Source organism: Syngnathus floridae, chromosome 22, assembly GCF_059516105.1.
Source record: "Syngnathus floridae isolate MCC-2025c chromosome 22, RoL_Sflo_1.0, whole genome shotgun sequence".
Lineage (NCBI taxonomy): Eukaryota > Metazoa > Chordata > Actinopteri > Syngnathiformes > Syngnathidae > Syngnathus > Syngnathus floridae.
In genome coordinates, this window is record NC_142434.1 from 4,865,798 (window position 1) to 4,886,642 (window position 20,845).

General features: G+C 40.1%; 2 protein-coding genes across 2 annotated transcripts in view; one reads left to right on the top strand and one right to left on the bottom strand.

Moving 5' to 3' along the window:
* The window catches only part of ccdc146 (coiled-coil domain containing 146), a 23,720-nt gene extending 16,846 nt beyond the window's left edge, over positions 1-6,874 (top strand). The window contains exons 18-22 of the mRNA XM_088366934.1: positions 2,481-2,591; positions 2,661-2,798; positions 2,859-2,984; positions 3,074-3,196; positions 4,739-6,874. Coding sequence (XP_088223060.1) covers positions 2,481-2,591; positions 2,661-2,798; positions 2,859-2,984; positions 3,074-3,196; positions 4,739-4,945 — 705 coding nt within the window. The 3' untranslated portion in view covers positions 4,946-6,874. The remainder of the gene's footprint in view (positions 1-2,480; positions 2,592-2,660; positions 2,799-2,858; positions 2,985-3,073; positions 3,197-4,738) is intronic.
* On the bottom strand, positions 6,456-20,395 carry gsap (gamma-secretase activating protein). The gene is made up of 32 exons (XM_088366945.1): positions 20,028-20,395; positions 19,468-19,538; positions 18,479-18,535; positions 18,334-18,403; positions 18,190-18,237; positions 18,037-18,125; positions 17,898-17,967; positions 17,777-17,826; positions 17,396-17,506; positions 17,274-17,330; positions 16,857-16,903; positions 16,694-16,773; positions 16,328-16,405; positions 16,178-16,258; positions 15,979-16,071; positions 15,447-15,609; positions 15,274-15,364; positions 15,100-15,169; positions 14,938-15,017; positions 14,799-14,879; positions 14,254-14,376; positions 14,123-14,175; positions 14,027-14,058; positions 12,084-12,145; positions 11,436-11,531; positions 9,865-9,935; positions 9,651-9,745; positions 9,392-9,511; positions 8,823-8,884; positions 8,073-8,171; positions 7,813-7,909; positions 6,456-7,747 (listed from the first exon to the last, which is right to left on the bottom strand). The coding sequence occupies exons 1-32, from the start codon at positions 20,113-20,115 to the stop codon at positions 7,647-7,649; spliced, it is 2,586 nt and encodes an 861-aa protein (XP_088223071.1). The 5' UTR covers positions 20,116-20,395; the 3' UTR covers positions 6,456-7,646.
* Positions 20,396-20,845: the final 450 nt, after the last annotated feature.

Below are 20,845 nucleotides of genomic sequence, written 5' to 3' on the forward strand. Positions count from 1 at the left end.
CATTCATTTCAATGGGAAACCTTACCTTGGTTTATGAACACAGTGCCTCTTTCCATTGGCAGATCGGGCGTTGTCACTCAAAATCATGCTGCCCCGCTTGACTTACTGATGCATCCCATCGTTGGATGTGACTTTACCCCATGTTGCCAAAAACCAGACAATCCCCCGGACCTTTCCCCCCTCCCATCTGCTATAGCCACAGTGTCTCCCACCAGCTTTTACTTGAAAAAGCTAAAATTTATAGCGACATTTTCTGGTGGACGATTGTTCTCGCGTAATGGAATCAATACAATGACTCAAGACGACGAGATGGATTGCCTTGACACCCAGAGAATAGCATTTGGACTCGTTTCTCGGGGTTGATTGTCAGTGTTTAATATCACGAGCCTGACTTCCAGTGTGATACCTTCTGTCGGTTCATCTGGCCAACCCCCCCCCTCCCCTTCCTGTGTAAAACGGATCATCTTCCATTCCGCACAAATGTAATCTACCCTCGGAGTCTTGCCAGTTCAATTCATTCACCGAGCGAATTCAATCCCCATGCAGGTTGTTTAGTCAACCATTTTTCCTACATTTGTATTCATCTGTGACCGTTTTATCCGCACGCCTCCCCCCCCCTCCCCCCTCCCTTGCCCGCCACTTTTGATGGCAAATTTAGACAAAGATGGATTAGGCCATCTGCGAGACTATTGTAGTTCAATACGGCGGCGGCGGCTGTCGTTTGCTTGGAATTTTAATCGTAGCAAAATAAACACAGACTGCTGTCGGATGTTGTTGATGAGCTGCTGGCATTTCTCTGCGCCATAACTCCTCTTGTAACACTTCAAAACAGCCCCCCCTCCCTCATTTTATTCTTCCAGGGTGGGGCGGATGACATGCCGCACACTCCCAATGGTGGTGAGTCATTTTGTGTCCGTCCCTAAATTTTCATCCAACCTGTCTGGAAAGGCAGCGTGGGGAAATCCACAGTCGAAACACGTGTCCACCACATATGCTCAGTCTACAAATATTCCACGTTTTTATTCCAAGCATAACTTTATTTTTCTACCTCCTACAATATAAAGACTTTTAATTTCATGCATGGCCTGGACCCTACTTATCATTCTTTTAATGTGTTCTGAGACTTGCCCAAGCCTGAGGTCTTGTACTCTCTCTCTCTCTTTCTATCTTTTCCCGACAATCATAAAAGAGGCGGGTGGTTTAGGGGGTGGGAGGGGGTGGGGGGGCTTAATCATTATCAAGTAATTTGCCGGAGATAATCAAACTTTAGCGTGGAAGCTCCTCCCATTTATTCTATATTTTTAATCCAATTTCTCTTATCGGGTATTGTTTGAAAAAAGCGACATTTTGCTTTCAAAATCTAGTAATTAGCTCGGCTGTTGTTGCCATGGAAACCCTAGATGATTTTTTTTAGTGGATTGTATACCGTAGAGTAAGTTTTTTTTTCTCTCTCATGCATTAAGTGTCGCACCGATGATATTACGATAATTTTCCTTGTCGAACGTGATATCATCTGTGTCTTATTATGGGAAACGAGATAACGCGCATCACTCTGTCAAACCCAATTTTTATTTTCCTCACTTCGTCTTTCATTCTCAGCCGTTTTGATTTCACATCCCTTATCTGCCGCCGTTTGATACGACTTTATCTCGCTTCCTCTATCGCCGGTTTCACGTGACGCCCGTACGATCTGTATTTAAAGGTTCCGAGACGTCGCTTTGAATCAAACCCGCCCCGTTCACACTCGGAAGGCTTCATTAATCTCGTGGTAGTCAGAGGAAATGGGAATCATCATCTTGGTTTCACGCTGGCTTTCTTCCCACCGCTTCACACACGTGACCATACAGGCGTGCAAACAGGCCTAATCCGCGCGGGTTTCATAAGACGGGTCACGCCGGGTCACGACCCCCCGTGTCGCGCTTTTTGTTTTCACACCCTGTTGTTCTCCCCCCTCCCCTCCCCACCTCGGTCTTTCCAGTTGCTTCCTCGAGGTTTTCAACTTGATCCCCGACGGCGTCTATAAATATTTTCTGATGTTGCTTCTTGTTGTTTTGGATGGATGTCTGGGATTTTTTTTTCGTTCTATTTTGTGCATACATATTTTTATGACTCCATAGCCGTGTTAGATAGAAAGTGACTTGAGCTACGTGGCCGTCTCCTCGCTGTGACCTTTTTCCTGGATTTCTGCAACCTTGCAACACTTAACAGTTGAAATCAGTGGAGTTAATTGGTGCCGTGACTCGGCTATAATTCAAATTTTATTTTATCTAGTAGTTACTGTCTGCACATTATTATGAGCATTAATGTTATAATGATTGGTAGAAGTTGGAACCAGAACTTTTTGATTGGTGCTGTGACCCAGATATAATTCCAACTTTATTTTAAAGACCAGTGTGCAGCTTTACAGAGGAGATAATAAAATATTTTTTTATAATCCAATAATTTTTGGATTTTTCCCCTTTCTCTCTATAATTATTCAGATGTTAGAAGTCCGGGACAAGACGCTGGACAATCTGACAAAAACAGCCGATTACAAAACTCTTAAAGGCACCGATGCTTCGTCTCCTGAACTGGTCAAGAAGATTGAGAAGGTACGCCGCAACTTTTTTTTTTTTTGCTCAAGTGGAATTTTTAAAACTGTTATGTGTCTCCCGTTGCAGTTAGAGGTCAGCCTTGCCGAAAGGGACAGGCAACTTTTGGAGAAAGAGCTCCTTGTGGAGCAAGTGACGCGTCTCTCGGACGATCTCCGAGAACAGACTGCCAACTGCAAACACGACAAACTGTCGCTATCCAAGAAGGTAAAACTCAAAAAGACAAAATTACGCTAACACATGCCGGCTAATCTTGTCGTGATCTAGCTGAACGAACTACGAAGCCGCATCATCGAAACCAGCCGCCGCTTGATGGCCACGTCTGCAGAAGTCTCCATGAAGCAGGCCGCCGTTTTATGCCTCCAGCAGGAAGTCAAAGAGAAAGAGCTTCAGGTCAGGATGGAATCATCACCCCACAATGTCCTAATTCTTTCGAGGTCAGCCGGAGTCAATTTACTACATGTTGTTTTATTGGCTTCTAGATGGACAGATGCCAGAGGCGCTTGGAGCAAGGCCTGCCGCCTTGCCCCGAGATGGAAGAAGAATGGAGGAAGATGCTCCGGGACAAAAAGAGGAGACAGAGAGACAAAGAGGAGCGAGATCGGGTAAAGAAATACACTCGGAAAGATCATTGGTCAAGACTTGATTAATGCGCCTGAGGCAGAGGAGGAAGGGGGAAGGGAGAAGAGAAGAATGAAGACGAGAATCGAGGCAGGAATTGATTAAAGCTGTAAGGCTCGGGAAGTGTTGCTTTATACCTGCGTCGTGTGTGTGCGTGATGATACCGAGAGGTTTAACACACAAACACGTTTTTTCCCCCTCATCGGCTTTATTCCCGATTCCAGCCTCGAAAAGACACCGAATGCAAATGAGATCTTCCTCGTGAACTTCCCAGTTCATTGTGTTTCCTGTCTGTTAGCCATCCGTGCATCCTCCCCCCCCACCCCCCCCCCCCCTTCCTGGTTTAAAGCTAATGTTTCTCGTGCCGGGCAATAATCCATTCATATGCTTTGAAGTCTGTTCGGGGATTTCAGCTCACCTCATTTTCAGGCTGCATGACTGTAAGGTCAAAGGGGGCAGGGTTGCTTTTTTTTCTTTGAGTAGAACTTTGACCCATTTGTAATACGCCATACTGGATGTATGGAATGCGCGACATTATTCTATGTTAAGTAAATTCCCGAGCCTGTTCGCGCTACGTAGCTTGCGCGACATTATTCTATGTTAAGTAAAATCCCGAGCCTGTTAGCATGCAAGCTAGCTAGCTAGCTCCTCTTGGTTGTACGAGATTTATTCCAGCCAGCAAAAAATGTAAGATACCGTATTTTCCGGACTATAAGGCGCATAGGACTATAAGGCGCACCTTCAATGAATGGCCCATTTTAAAACGTTGTCCTTATATAAGGTGCACCAGACTATAAGGCGTACCATTAATGCATCATGTCAGATTTTAAATCCAAATCAAATTATTCTCCATTTTATCTTTTTTATTTCAACTTCAGATGCAACAAATTACTTTATAATCAGCAAATAATGATCCATAGTCTTTTTGATTCATGATTAATAGTCTTCAGCGGGCCACTTATGATTGAGTTCATGACATAATGCTTCGAGCCGGTTTAGATTTAGGAATTTGGTCCATATATAAGGCGCACCATACTATAAGGCGCACTGTCGGCGTTTGAGAACATTTTAGGTTTTTAGGTGCGCCTTATAGTCTGGAAAATACGGTAATCGATTTTTGCCTGCTTTGAAAAATCCATAAAAATGAGTCGCGACGCTAACAAACTCTCCAGACCCATTTGCAGAAAGTGCCTCCAAATTCTTGTGGTGAAAAGTGCATCTGGGTCAGAGCTTGGCCAAATGGCTTTAATGAGCCAGAAGATGGAAAGCACGGCACCTTAATCGCAGCGCCGCTGTGTTGTTCACTCTCGACAGAAAATGTGCTCTTGAGAGAATAACAACGTCTTGTTACCCCTCGGAGTGATATGTTTTTATCATTCCGGGCACTTGCGTTTGTTTTGACATATCACAAATATTGAATTTATTATTCCATTTTCGTGATTATACTCGGGCAAAATTGAATTTCGCCTCGACACTCCAAGGTCATACGCGTCGATATCAAAACTGGCTTGCTTGCATATGTGTAGCTGGCAGACGGCGACGAGTGGAAGCGTTTGCCCAACGGACAGTCCACCACGGCGGAGAACCGACCCGATGCCTACATCCCCCACGCCGATGCTCTACCTCTACCCAAACCTTACGGCGCTCAAGCCCCATTCAAGCCCTCCCAACCAGGTGCCAACATGAGACACATACGCAAACCCAAACCCTTAGAAGAAGAAAATACAAAATAACCCCCGAGCCATCTAAATTCTGTCTAAGTAAACTCTTCCCTTTTAGCATACCTCCTCTAATTACTTCATGGCTGCATCTGGTTGTCATATTTTTTGCTGCATTTACAGACAATAGCTTGTTTACAGACGCGGAAGTGTGAATTTGGGGGTATTTTAACATTTTTTTTTTGGGACTTGTAATGTTCTATGAATGCATTGCGGAGGTTTTAAGCTGAGAGCTTAAAGCCTGAAAGGAGAAATGTAAATACAAAGAGGATGATCACACAGTGGAAGAGGGAAAAAAAGGAGGAATTCAAGGTGGTGCCAAAATGAATAAGAAGACTGCAAATATTCACTTTGTAACGTGAAGAGGAAAAAATGGCATAGTTGTTGTGCATCAAACTTTAGTTTTGTTCTTAAGACAGTTGCCAGGGGCGGAGTAGGTCTACGATTTATTGAGAAAAAGTATTTGGATCGAATAATAGATGATGTTTGGTTAATAAAGTAAAACGCTAAAGGCATGTGTTGCTGGAAACTGACATATCAACCTGATAGAAAATTTTCGGGAATTATAATAATGGAAAGCTAAAAATGTAGCTAACGATTAGCTAAGCAACCTAAAGGTTTTTTATAATTATCTTTTCTTTCAAATTAGTATTTATTCCAGTTTATGAAAGCTTGAAGAGAGCTGTGACAAGATATTGACCTAATGCGTTACATTAGCTATTAAGGCGAGTTAGCATGTTTAGCCGAGTGCTAAAAGATAGATGCTAACTGTTAAATTCGTTTGAAGGTTTTTGAGTGTAAAACAGATAATAATGACACCAACTTCTGCTTATCTCCAATTCCGTATCGTAGAAATTTAAGTAAAATAATGACGACCAAACTCGTAAGTTTCTGAAAAATACTGGATCGACTGAAAAAGCTAGTAGCTAATAATTCTTGGGGTAAAGTTACTTGTAATCAAAAACTTGAATTGATGTAGTGGTTGGAATTTTCTGCTAACAGGATTTTTATCTCAATGTATGAAAATGATGAACATGTATGACTGGTTTGTTACGATATAAATACTCATTTCTAAAGATAAGAACAAACTTGCGCTACTAGCTAACGTGTTAGCATCTCATAGGTAAAAGAAAAGACAGGTCAATAGTTAATTTAGTAAGATATTGTGTTCAGGAGTAATGGTGTGTGTGATCATCCATTGCTGGCAGCTGCTGAGAGCTGTCGGATTAATTTAGCGCCAAACAGTTTAGGCTTCATTAGGCCATTACATAACACCGAGCGGGCGAGGGCAACGACAGCGGAAGCATAAATTCCCGCACAAAGAACAAAAATTCCGGAAAAATCTATTTTTGTGGAAGCAGACTGCGAGGTGTTTGCTGAACTTGACTCAGCTTGTGAGATCATTTCCCGACTGCTGATTGAAATGATTTTAAGACGTGTAAAGTTCCAATTGTATCCGGAGGCGTTTTATGATGCAATAAGATTTAATTGGAATCATATTCACATGAAAAAAAACCTCAATGGAGAAAAAACATATTATCCCTTTTATTCCTAACCTATAGAATGTTTGGTATTTCGCCCTCAAAAATCAAAACATACCACACACATACATTTTCATGAGACTGTACAAGAAAAAAAAATCAACCATGATTGATCACGCACGGGCACATGATTCAAAACAGACCATCACATGTTTTTTTTTATCTCCTTTTAGTTCCAAATGTTAGACGCTGTGCTCGACATATTTCTGCAACATGTTGTGCAAATAAATGTCTAATCGCTTTGTATGCAAATATTGAAACAATGTGTGACAAACGATTACAGGAAATCGTCCAACATGGTGTCGAATATTCATGATGGTGAAATAGGTCACTCCGAAGTTTTCCAACCAAATAAGGATAAAGGATGTTTTTATATCCTATGACTGAATGTTTTTTTTTTTTTTTTAAAACACATCCAACTTTGTCAGAGGACGTTTTTACTGTCCTGTGATAATAACAATGAAGAAAAAAAACAGACCCCGACTGATTTCCCACATCATTGACCTAATACTAGTCACTAAATTTTCAAAAAATAATAGCTTAATCTTCCATCTGTGAAGTTCCCTCAAGTGTGTCCCGCCGCGCTTCGCATTATCTTCTCATTTAGATTTGCTCTGAAGTAATAATCGCATCGCGTTTGAAAACGTCCATTTGTCCTACGTTGACGGCTAACGCTGAACTAACTGCTCGTGGATGGAGCCTTGACATACAAGTTTTTCCCATGCTTTGACATGTGAGCAAAAATTTGAGGTATGTCAAACTGAACACAAAACGGACGTTTTGTGTATTAAAAAAAAAATCCCTTTAAATCTAATTAGCTTAATGCTAATAAAGGTTAAACATGCGTATATTCTTTATCCTCTGCCAAGAATGACTGAATTATACTGCCCCCAGTTGGCCAACTACAATATTTTTCGATTTCAAAAATACATTGGACACATTTTTGGTATCTAGTCATTCCTCACGATGATGTATTGTAGTAGAACGTGCAAAGATTTTGCTTTCTTGCTGATGTATCGATTTAACGCAAAAGCCTTCCTGACTTGAATTCAAGTGTAAACAAATGTTCAAAGTTTCCTCCCTTTCCTCTCTAATCCTGCCAACATCTCAGCATCTTCCCATTCATCTCCTTCATCGCTCTCGTTATTCTCCCATCTGTCCTTTTTTAAAAAAAATTATTTTCCCTCAAAGCCCAGCAGAACGAGTGTCTGTTTCAGAGCCGTCTCCTCCACAAACGTGGCATCCACGTTCCCCTCCTCCTCGAAGGGATTCAGAGCTGGAGAGCAGAAAAGCTTCTTATAGAGGATTTCAACGTGAGAAGCATCCACGCATACACATTACCTTGCTCCTCGATATTAGAAAGCACTTTGGCCAGGTATGCCAGAGGCAGGAACTCTGCTCCGAAGCTCGCGTTGTCTTTGCCGGTGAAAGCAAATCCCTGCACAAAAACAAAAATGCTATTGACTGTTTTGGCTTAAAAAAACAATCGAGAAATAATCAGAAAAAAGGCCAAAGGTGTGTCTGTCAAGTGTTTTGTTTTGGCATAGCAAATGTGTGTGTGTGTGTGTGTGTGTGTGTGTGTGTGTGTGTGTGTCCCCGACCTTGGTTTTGTTGTGTCTCCCAAACAGATTCTTAACGTAATCTCTGGAGATGGAAGCTGAAGTGACAGGATGATCCCACATATGGTAGAATCTGTTTTCCTACACACACGTAAAGGTGACACTTTTGAGGTCTACCAAAAATGTATTTAGATTTATGAAATAATATACACATTGCTTAATATTTAATAAGAAAAGCAACAACTATGCTCCATCAGTCACGTTGATACAGAACTGCTTTCCGCTTCTATTTAACCGCAGCCACAAGCTCACGCGAGAGCCCATTAATCAATGTTTAATTATTATTCCCCCCCCCACCCCCACCCCCCCCAGAGATGAATATTTTAAGCCCAGAATTGTGAAACTTTGCCACTAAATTATTTACGACGGTATCTCGGTGTGACCGGCTCGGTTTGACGCGGCTGCAAATTACAACCCTTCCGGAATGGCATGCAAAATAAATCGAACGGAACGCGATAAAAAACCTCGGTGGCCGCTGCCAAGATTTGTTGCGCTTCGTTTTCACTACTGTAGGGGTTCCTAATAAATTGACCATTGCGAGAGGAATTTTCTGTGATAGATAAAATGAGATACATGTTACTTAGCACGTGGACGTTACATAACACATACACACACATCTGTTACTCAAGTGCTTTGTGATTGAGCTATTTTAAGATGATAAGACTTCCTGGCAACTTGAAAACGGGATTGTGCATTGTTTTAAAATATGACAGGTGGAAATAAACAACATACCCCGGGAAGTCGTTTTAATACACTGGACTTGAGTTTCTCATTGGCCGCGCTGTTGTCCAAATCTGTGCAGAGGAGAAATAAAAATAGAATTGATTAAATTCCAATATTGATACGGATTGGGGCACGTACTGTAAATATTCAATAGTTGTATTTTAGGCTCTGCCTATAGTGAATTTACCTTGCCAAAATGGCTGCCATTGCCATCGGTGTAATTGGCAGCTGCTCTCATAATAAAAAATTATCTCCACATTTTTAATCCAATTGTTCGCATGGTTTTAAATTTTGGTTGGCTTGTTTTTTGGGGGGGAAATGAAAAAAATTGAATAATATTTGTATATTTGTTAATAAATTAGAGAATGAAAAAATGACAATAAGAAAATCTGACAACGTTGCAACAATGCATAACATTCTAAATTATTATTATTAAATTAATAATAATAATAATGATTATTATTTCTGTATTTCTTTTTATTATTTTTTATGTACTTTTAATTATTATTGGATTAATAATAATAATAGTAATGATTATTATTAGGGTTTTTTTTAATGTACTTTTTACGCATGTGCACCTGTCATGAGTCGAGACATGAAGGTTTCCGTCAGCTGCAGGAAGCGGTGGTCGACGTACTGTAGGAAAGTGTGACGAGGGAGGCAACGCAAAGCCAACGCCGCTAGTAGAGTGTGAAAGCCTGACAAAAAGCAACACAATTACACAACACGACTGACTAACAACTGAGTCACACGATTGCGCGACTCTAAAGATGCTGATGTTGAATCTGCTGTGATTTTATTTTTCCAATGAATTGCTTTTGTGTGTGTTGGCCATACCAGGTGGGAGGGGCATGCAGAGACCCCGAGTGGCTTCCAGGATCCGAAGCATGAAGTGAAAGACGGCCCAATCGCCTGGACCACCCCGCTGTGTTCTGGAACCATGTAAAATTTGGACGCATTGAAGTAAGAGTTCTGTTATGTTAAAATATGACTTCAGTAAAAAGTCATTTGAAATAAGTGCTGCTCCGCCGCAAAGGGAGTGGATACTCACAAACACAGAACATGAGGCCCCAGCTTGTGCTTCTGCCAGACTGACTCCAGCATGTGTCTGATCAACTCCAGCTACACACACACATATTTAGTTGTTGAGAAAAGATGTTCAATTAGATTCTAATGAAAGCTTGAGGCATAGGCGGGAATTTGAGCTAGCATCATGAAGCCAGAAAACAAAAGCAGCTTAGCGCATCTTTTTTACATCTGTGACTTTTTTGGGCATCTCAACTTGGCTTGTATCCTCACTTCCCTTTTTTTGGAAGCCACGCTTCCCATTTTCATTTCCACACAGCTCGACTGGCGTGTGAACCCGCGGAACGACACATCCGGTCGCTAAACGTATGTCAGCATGCAGGATTGTTCGACTGCGATTAAAAAAAAATAAAAAATGACACGTGATAGCTCACTGGAACATAACAGGAAGACAATCCACTTCTAGTTTCCACACTATTTCCAATCCGTCAAACTAATAATCTTCGGAATGCAACATGTGTGTCAATATTGGCATTGCTAATGTTAGCTAAAACTCCAGATTGATATTTTTGGAGATTAGTTTTGATTATTCAAAAAACAAAGTTACGGCTCCTTTGTTCCGATAATATTGGTCTTTCTGGCTGCTTCTACGGTTATACAAATTAAGATTGAATTTTTTCGCAGGTGTTCAATCAGGTGCTAAGTGAAAGTACAAAAAAAAACCTTTGTCGGAATTTCTAAAAGCAGCCGTTCTTCACAACAAACCTCTTTTCTAATGAAGAGAAAAGTAACAACCTTCATCATCCAGAAGGGTGTTTCTCTCTTGCATAATTAAAACCTCCCCCTAGTTTATTTCAAAACACAATTTTCAATATGTATTCAGTTGACTCCTCACTTGCTCTTTACACCGCATAATAAAAAGCAATGTATCGCCGTTGCCCATAGCAACCGGGCCACGGGGAATAAATAACTATGACAATAATGTAGTGGCGAATCGCAATCTATCACGGCAGAACTTCCCGGCTCTTTAAAAGCTGTAATCTATTTCAACACACACACACAGAGTACCACCAACTTGTGTCAATGTAGCCATTAGTCTCAATAAGTACCAAGGGGGAGGGGGGGGGCTTTTGTTCGGAGAGTGGACATTTGGCCGGAGTTGTGTGTGTTGTGTGTAACAGCTCATTTTTCCTCCTTGTCGCTTCCAATTGCGCCAAGGTTAAGTTTTCATCGGCATTTTTTTTGTTTGTCAGCGAGATAAGAAAAAAAATACATTTCCATAAAAGTTTTTTTAGGGGGCGGAGCCAAGGAATCAATCTTAATGACAAATAGGGAGCCAATCAGATTTTTCCACCTTGACCCGAAAGGTCGACAACAAGCTCGCTGCAATTCAAACTTGTTTTGATAAATGTCACATTGTCTACGCGGGGAAGGTTTTGTAGCTGAGTTTTACCTCCCAGGAATATTAAACACATCGTCTCAGAATTTTTCTTTCAGCCAGAAATCACAATATGGAAATAATCTCCTCAAATGGAATGTTAGCAATCCCCAGGAGTGTTTTGAAAAAAAAAAAAGTTATGGATGAAAAATACTGACCAGTTTGGCTACATAGTTAATAACCAGAGAATCGATCTTCTTCTTGCCAAGGCGAGGCAGGTGTGTGTTCAGATGCCCTCGCAGCTTCTCCACCGTCTACAACACCCCAAAAAAAAACATGTAGATGAAAGCGGAGCGGCGGGAAAAGATGGAGGCGGGCGACTGGACGACCGGGTCATTCTAAGAATAGTTTGAGCGGCGCGCTAACATCTCGTCTGAACTCTTAAACTGAAGCGATCTGCAATTTTGGAATCGAGCTGAGCGCAGGCAAAAAACCGCAGGGTGAGGAATTGCTCATCAAATTGTTTCAAAAGAGAAATAAAGGGTGGGGGGGAAATTGTGGCTTATCTGAATATGTGAGAAAAACCAGATAACAGGAGAGAAATAATTGCCTTTTTACGTTTGTCAGCTTCCATTCAAGTAAAAACTATTTTTTAAACTTTTCGTAATTTTCTCCAAACTCAATCGGCAGTGGTATGATTTTTACATTTGTCAAAATATTAGTTTTTCTATTGTCAAAATACAAAGTGAGGAAAACCTGACAGAGACTCTCCACGCTTCGCTTTTTAGCTACATTTGAAATTATATTCCTCATGCATCATTGGTTGCTTGCCAGTATTTTTTTTAAATTTTATTTCTTCTTCTCACCAGGCCTATGAGCAACCTCTGGTGGTGGTCCTCCTCTTGGAAAAGTGGCACCAGCTTCCTGCCTGGAAAAAAAAAAAAGAACTGAATCTCAGGTGGGCCTGTGCAATTCACCTTGCTAACCTGGTTGCTATTAGCTGTGAAAATTAAAAAAAAGAAGAAGCCTTAAGGAGAAGAGGAGGATTGTGGGTAATCTAAGACATTAATGGATTCTTTTTGGGGTGTGTTTTGACTTTGAAAGAAAAAACATCACAAAGCTTGAGGGGGAGTTGTGAGACTGCTTTCCCCTGCTGTGAGCAGATGAATAATTGCAGACTTTCATATATAATCTTTATTTAATCACGCACATGCAAGAGTCTGACTTTTTTTTGATGTGTCATATGTAACAACTTGCAGCGTGCGAGCACATTTATATGCGCATGGATTATTTCCAAACACACAGGTAATCGTTCTCATTAGCAGAAGCATTAGCATTAGCCGCTTATTTACATATCGACTCCCCCGTAATTCACCTTGGGGCAAAAACGGCAAATATTTGCCAGCTTCCACACTGAGCTATGTAAATGTTTTAATAGCATCGCTTTCATTTTTGTACGATGACTTTGGCGTTTCTTTCTTTGACTTTTTTTTTTTTTTTTTGCTAAAAAGCCTCCGGTTTAATGAATAATGAAAGAATGAATGATGGAGTCGATCAGATGATAATCAAATTTTCCACATTAGTTCGGAAGACACGTGGATGAATAACATGAGTTTAAGAGCGTTAGCCACGGATAACTAGAGTGGGCTGAATCAATTTTTGTCTTTTTTTTACACGAGAGTGATTTAATATTTTATGGCAGCGGTAAACTCTAGGGAGGTTATGCAGTATCTTGGTGATTTATTGGGCAAGAATTGTTCCTCTCTGTGCTTATTTTTGCAGAAATGGTGGCATTTGTTTTTGTAAATGTGTTTTTAGTTGCGATTAAAAAAACGGCATTTAAAATCATTCAATTAGATATCTGCCTTGGCGCCTAAGCGCTATTTATTTATGAGCAATCCCTGAACCTCACTTCCTGAGATGCACATGTCAAAACTTTTAGAAACGATTATTCTGTTGATTATTCATTTATATTTTACATGAAAATGTATTACAATATGTCAAATATGAGTATCATATGTCACAATTAAAACTTACTCTGTCACTATCAAAATTTTTAGAATCGATTATTCTGTTGATTATTCCTTCGATTAATCAGATACATTTTTATTTTATGTGAAAATGTATTACAATATGTCAAATATGAGTGCAATATGTCAAAAATAAAACTCATGCTGTTACTATCAAAATTTTTAGAGTCGATTTTTATCGATTATTCCATCGATTAATCGGACGCATTTTTATTTTGCGTGAAAATGTATTACAATATGTCAAATATGAGTGCAATATGTCAAAATTAAAACTCACGCTGTCACTATCAAAATTTTTAGAATCGATTATTCCATTGATTATTCCATCGAATAATCGGGTAAATTTTTATTTCACATGAAAATGTATGACAAAAAAACTTTACTTAAAATGATGCTAGCCCACTGAAGTTCTCAGTAGCCCCATTTTTTTTCCTCCCAAAATACCCAAACAACATGGAACATGTTAGAAATCTGTGTTCCATCATCACTTCTGGGCCGCATGTTATGACTTTACGCCAGTCGGTATGCACCATGAGATCACAGATAAAGTCTCAATAAATCAAATGACATGAAGAAAGTGAAGCTTTTGGCTTGATGCTCAACAGCTGCGCAGGAGGCCCAATAACAGGAGCCATGTTATAACATCTGGGCATTCTTCACCTCACCCCATTCTCTGTTACTTCATTTTTCATCACTCTATTTTTTTTTTAGTAAACCACAAGAGCGTGGTGCGGTTAGAACAAAGAATGTGACCAAACACATTCTTGGTACTGACTTACCAACATCCCAAGTGTCCACCATGGCAAGGACCCTAAAAAAAAAAAAATTGTGAGGACTAATAAAATAATAAATATTACTGCATTTATTCTACCTACTTCTTAGTGTTCTCCAACACATGAGTCATGTGACTAGATGCTTCCTCAGCCATCTACAAGAAAACAACACAAGAATGAGCGTGGCTCCGCCCCCTAAAATATTTTCACGGTGTTTAACTGTTTTCATTTACAAGTTTGCTCCAGTATGCTTCAATATAAGACGTTTTGTATCTGGGGTTGGGATCCACTTCGAAATATGTTGTTCTTTCTGTGTTCCACTGCAGCTCGGACCAGAAGCCCTGGAGACTCTTGGCCTGCAGCAAAAAAAAAAAAAAAAAACAGCACAGAACTGTGTGTACCGTAACCCAGGTAAGAAAATAAATAAATAAATTAATTAATTAATTAATTAATTAAAAATAAATAAATACATAAGAAATATATATATATAAATAAATAAATAAATATATATATATATTTTTTTTTAAAAAACACAGAACTGTGTGTACTGTAACCCAGGTAAGAAAATAGATGAATAAATTAATTCATTAATTAGAAAATAAATAAATAGATAAAAAATTATAAATAAATAAACAAATAAATAAATAAATAAAATCACATTGAGAGAATCACTGTTATGAGCAAACTAGAAATTCACGGTCAAATACAACCAAGGTGTATCTTTTGTCATGCATTCCAAGAGAGTGACTTGTGAAAGAAATTTCACGCGTGTCATTACCTGGCCTTTAAAAACCGACTCGATATGCAATCGAGTAGTGCACAGCACGCCGGGGATCGTCACCAGACACGCCGGTACCTCCTGCAAAACCGAAAGTGTGAACCAGGTGTTTTGTGGGGACGGCGGGTGTGGAGGCGACCTTCATGTCAAACACCGAGGAGCAAGGCAGAAGTTTATCCAGGCTGAGTGACCTCTGGTAGCTTGTTTTGTATAAAGATGCTGTTAAAAAAAAAAAAAAAAAAAGGAATCATCGCACCCTTACTCAATTTATTCTTCTTTTTTTTTTTTTTTAAACACTCACCTAGAATGAACTCCTGAATCTGGTTGAAAGAGTCTACAACGTTTAAATTGTCACACAGCCACTCAATTATCTGCAGGCAAAAAAAAAAAAAATTAACATAAAAGCTTGTTTAGTGTAATGTGTAGAGGACACGCCAGGGTGCTTAAATGCCAGCCTCTCCGCTTCAGCGCTAACCTCCAGCTCCACATTTGGGTCATCTCCGCTGTGAAGAAGCAGGCAGTGAAGGGCGGCCAGGCGTTGAGCGTCGGCCATGTTGTTGGCTCTCCTTGAATAATAGATGGAGGACACAAGAAGAAAATCTAGGTTTGACCGTCTACTTCCGTGTCCTTCCAGTAGGTGGTGCTCACCCAGATGGTGAATGGAGGATCTGCAGAAGGCGGGCAGAGCTGAGTTGGACATCGTGGATAGTCCCGCCTACCGGATCCAACATGGCCGTGCTTGACGACTCCTCTTTGTGCAGTACGGTGAACCTTCCGGACTTTGACGGTAGGCCCAAGTCGGCGTCGTCTCCTAAACATCCAATGCAAACATCATTATTAAATATTTTTAGAATCGATTTTTTTTCCCATCAATTAATCGGATACAATTTTATTCGCATTCAAGCGTATTAAAAAAAAATTGTAAAATGATTTATCAAATTCGACACCCACGTCACTCACCAAATACTTAAAAATATTGCGAGAAATATTTAGTCGAGTATTTTTTATCGATTTGCGCGACAATAAATTCAAACTAATCTGGGCGCTTATGCTAGAAAGCTAACAATTTGTTTTCATTTAAGAAGGAAATACAAGTCACCCGCTAGCTAGCACACAAAACCAATGTAGCACAGCGGGATAAGACTTAATGAGAAAAAGAGTGCGCAACACTTTATCTTACCAGACAGGAAGAGCGAGTGGCACAGCATCTCCTGCTGCCTGCTGTTGATGCAATGCAGGAAGCGCTTATGCAGATACACCACCACGTAGTAACCTACATATGGAAATAACAACCCCCCGCTATTTCGACATTAATTAAGCCAAATCATACATATTTAGGAATTCTTTTGTGTGTTTTTCTATATGTGTGTGTCTTTGACCTATAGGGATGAAAAGCGGCTGGAGCTGCAGGGCGTCCCGGGCGGGCTGACCCAAAGTGACCCGGAAAGTCTTGCTGCAGTCTGAAAAAAAAAAAAAAAGGATGAAAAGGAAAATGAGTTGATATGCGGGAGACTGCAGGTAACACGCACCTTTGTGAATAAGAACCACGGAATAGATGAGCTCGGCTTTGTCGCGAGAGGGTCGGCTGTAGCACACGCACATGCTTCCTGGGATGAAATAGATAAATGTTACGATTGTTATTCGGTTTGTGTAGGAGTGAATTGATTGCGGTGGATTCAAATCAGGATATCCCAATTAAAAACGCATCAATCAGACAGGCCACGTGAAAGTAGATTCAAGCGGCTTTTAATTAAATGGTGAAAATCCAATCATTGTTTCATTTTGTCAGGTGGGGAGGGGAGACTTACGTTCTTGTTTTCCAAATGAGGAAAAAACAAAATAAGATGTCAGTTAGTGGCGTTTTTGTGTTTCGTTACCTGAGAAATAAGTGTTACCTAATCGGTTTGTGAATACTTCCATCTTGACTCGCTCGGGCTTCTCCGCGTAATGGTGGTCGAAACCGAGGTTCACAAACCTGTTACACACACACACACACACTTTTATGTTCACTAATTGGTAGGATTAAGCTAATGTTGCAAAAGATCATTTTTGCCTTACTTGACGGCGTTGAAAGCATTAGCCGGCATCTCCAATGGGAGCTCCAACTGTGGGATAGCAACACAAAGGAAAGCTAAAATTTGTGAGTTGCTCATTGATGCCACAAGAGGGCGCCAAAGCAATTCACACCAAGACGCTCATCAAGCATCAACGCCGTACACCTAGCATGTACGAAATCGTGAACCCACGGTGCATAAACGACCGTTTGTCTAAATTAATAAATTAATATTTATTTGATTTATTTATCATTTATTTACAATAATTAATTAATATTTTATTACTAAATAAATAAATAATTAAACAAATAAAAAATAGAGTAAAATAATAATGATAATAAATAATAAAATAATAATAATAAAGTTTTTTTTTAATTAATATCTACATTTTCCGGTGAGTGGGTGGTGCGTTTGTAGTTACCACAGTTTTGCAATTGCGGTTGTCGTAAAACTGCACACATCGCAGCAGGAACTTATCCTATCAAAAAAAAAGGTTTGAAATTCAAATCATGTTTTTACAACTTACATCAGTGTCACATTTACCGCCTGGGTGAGATAGTAAAGCCTCTGCGTGTGCACGTCCCATTGGACCCAGCAAAAATCCTCCACCACCCGCTCGGCCATCTTGGATAAACGCTCGGGATTGGCCAGCACCTGGGATCCCCCGAAAAACACGTAGCAAATTGCAGTTTATAATTTCAGTCACTCCGCGTAATTGCAACAACGAACCGTATTACCGGTTTGTCTGAGGTGAAATTGAAGCAATTAAAAAGACACATTTTTGATTTGTAACGGCGCCGGGAGAATTAATTACAACAAAAGTCGAGCGTGTTTCAGAATTAAACATTCCGATTCACGCTTGGAATGTTAAGCACTCATGGGGGAGCCTGTTATCACTGCGAAGACGTGCCGAGTTCATCTTACCACTTTGTAACCGTCGTGTCTGGTAAGCAGGACGTGATACTGATCCACATCTGAAGCACACACACAAAACCCAAGTCAAGATCTTCTCCACCCGGGACCTTTTTATTTTTGTGATACTCACATCCGTCCTCAGTTAAAAGCAACAAGTGGCTCTCGTGCACTGACCCACGCTCGCTTTCAGGATAGAGGAACTGAACCCCCCCCCCCAAAAAAAATATTTGAAGATGCTCGTTTTATGATCCACATCTCTTCACTTCTACCTGAACTTTGACCCTGCAGTCGACCGCCTTTAAGACCTTGGTGTTGTTGATTGGATGGATCTCAATCAGGAGCGTCAAGCACTTAGACACTTCGTAAAGAAAAAAGAAAAGACGTAAAAAATGACGCACGGAAAACAAAGAAATACGTCTTACTTGGTTTCAGGTGCTCCTCTCCATGGGTGTTTTGCGCTAAGCTAACAGCTAAGAGATGAGGAAAAATTATCATGCATCCCTTTAATTTGTCATCATTTTAAATTTTATACGGTACGATAAAGCGAAATTTGCTAATGAGCTCACCTAATAACGTCTCCTCCTTGTTTAGTGAGCAGCTGCTGACATAAACCTGCTTGTCAAAAGTGTAAAGGAGCTGTTGGCAGGAAAATGTGTAGTTTTATATATATATACAAATATGTATATATATAACAGTGACATGAACTCTGACCTTATTCTGCTTCGTGCTCGAATCATATTTCCCGACTCTGGTGGTCCCTGTTGATCCCTACGAGGAGATAGGAAATTATTATTGCAGCGCCTCATTAATTCAAGTGCTGTAGATCCAATACTAAAAAGCAGCAACTTAAAAAAAAAAAAAAAAAATTTGCAGGGCATTCTTTGACCTCCAAAATCTGTTTAGCGGGTGTGTTATTAAAAATGTATGCCGCGACGAGCGGTTTCAGAAGATAACTTTATTCACGGAGGGTTTAAAAGTTTCCTCAATCTTACATATAGTTTATATGAAGCGGGATCATCAGGAGGGAACGTGCGCTTTATGTGGTTTGATTTTTGAGTCCATTTGATGCGTGGCACACGCACACAATGATAACCAACTCGGCGAGCTTTTTCCTCCATCTTATTATAAATATGATATAGAACTCCATGGAGGATATGCTACACACAAAAAAAATGATTTGGATGAAGCCTCGCCACAATTAGCGCAAATCTGCGAGTAGTTGAAGGTTAATTTAGCATGGATGCTACAAGATGGCGGCAAAAGACTACTTTTGTTCAAATGAAACTCAACTCACTTCAAGCTAGTTCCTCAGGCATCAAGATATCACTAAGAGACGCCAAAGTAATATTTAAATTGCTTTGGAGTATGAAAACAGCAAACACGACAGGTATGAAAAGTCTACACACCCCTGTTCAAATGCAAGGTGTTTGTGATTTAAAAGAACTAGACCAAGTTAAATGCTTTTTAAACGTGTTCCACTATTAATAGTGACCTATAACCTGTAAAATAAAAAAATAAAAAACGGGGAATCAAACTGAGATGATGTTGCACAAGTGTGCACACCCCTGTCTGTGTTTGGAGTCAACCAATCACGTTCAAGGCTTTCTCGCCCAGAATTTTAACCTTGGTTTCATCAGACCATAACACATTTATATTCTTATGGGACAATGAAATAAAAAAAATTGCACAACGATAATAACCTTCCAGGAGTAAAGGATGCACCCATCTCTCTCAGTGTTGAGGATCAAAATTTCCACCGCTCCTGAGTAGTCTGCAGACACAGCATCATTAGGTAAATAACACCAGTGTGCCCTGACAAACATTTGAATTATGCTTATTATATTCCAACAGTATACATTGCAAACGTCTACTTGTCAAAAAGAGCACTACGCTTCTGAAAAACAACTGACATACACACATGAGCTATTTCTTTCCAAGCTTTAAATATTGCACCATTAAAGGTTCCTGACATCGTCAATCATTTCCATTTGCCCCAGTGCTGCAACATCATTTTAGCACAGTACGTACTCTCACTTGAAGCGTTGTGGGCTTCAGGGACACCTGGGGATCAATAACACTAAGTGTAAATGCAGATTTCACCCATCGTTTTAGGAAATAAATCATAAATGTAACTATTATGGGGAAGTGGCTCTTTTGTGTGTATAGAAAGATATGATAGTTTTGAGAAAAAGCAGCAAATCAAAACTTTATGCTACAAATTGTGGATTTCCATTTAACCGATAGCACGTGAACGCCTCACCTTTCACCCTGCACACCGCCGCCTCCTTCCTCCGAATATCAGCCTCCACATCTCTGCGCAGGTCAAACTTCGGCTGCAGTTTTAACATAAGAACACAGCCCAAACTTGGTGTAAAAGAATATCGGATCCAAGAACTTCACAGTGCGTCGCTTCCGTGCAGACTATGCAGTTTTTCCGGGCGGGGCATCACATGACCGAAAGTCTTGTTTTTTTTTTCTTTCTTGTAAAAGTTAGGACAACTGAGCGTTAAGGTTGCAGAAATCTTCCACAAAGCAGCAACTCCTGGAATCTGGCTGGAATCTCTGACCACCACCCCACGATAGACCACGCAGGCAGCTCACAATAGTGTGTCACATTCATTTGTTACGCATACACGCACTGGGCACGATAATATGGTGCACTTCACACAATGGAATGCATTTGAAATATGCCTTTTAAAGTCTGTTTTGTGCTAAAATTAATTGAAATGACACACAGCCCGTAATCCAACAGATTCTTTTAATAAAACATTCTGTTTTGTTAGCATTTCCTGTATTTTATTTATACGGCAGATTGTTTTAAATGTAGACAACACTGCCCTCTTGCGTGCACTTTAAGTACTTGCATGGTGTCTTTAGTGAAGAAGAATCTATCGCGGGTTTTATTTATTTATTTTGTAAGTGTTATTAAATACATTTCGTAATGTCGCCATTTGCCTGTAATTTGTGGCGTGGTTTTGGCTTTTAAAATTAAAAATACCGTGCGTTCTAATTCAGCCAACCAAAGATCGCTATCGTTTTGTCTGCTGCTGATTGGCGGTTGTGTTCTGACTGTCGGCC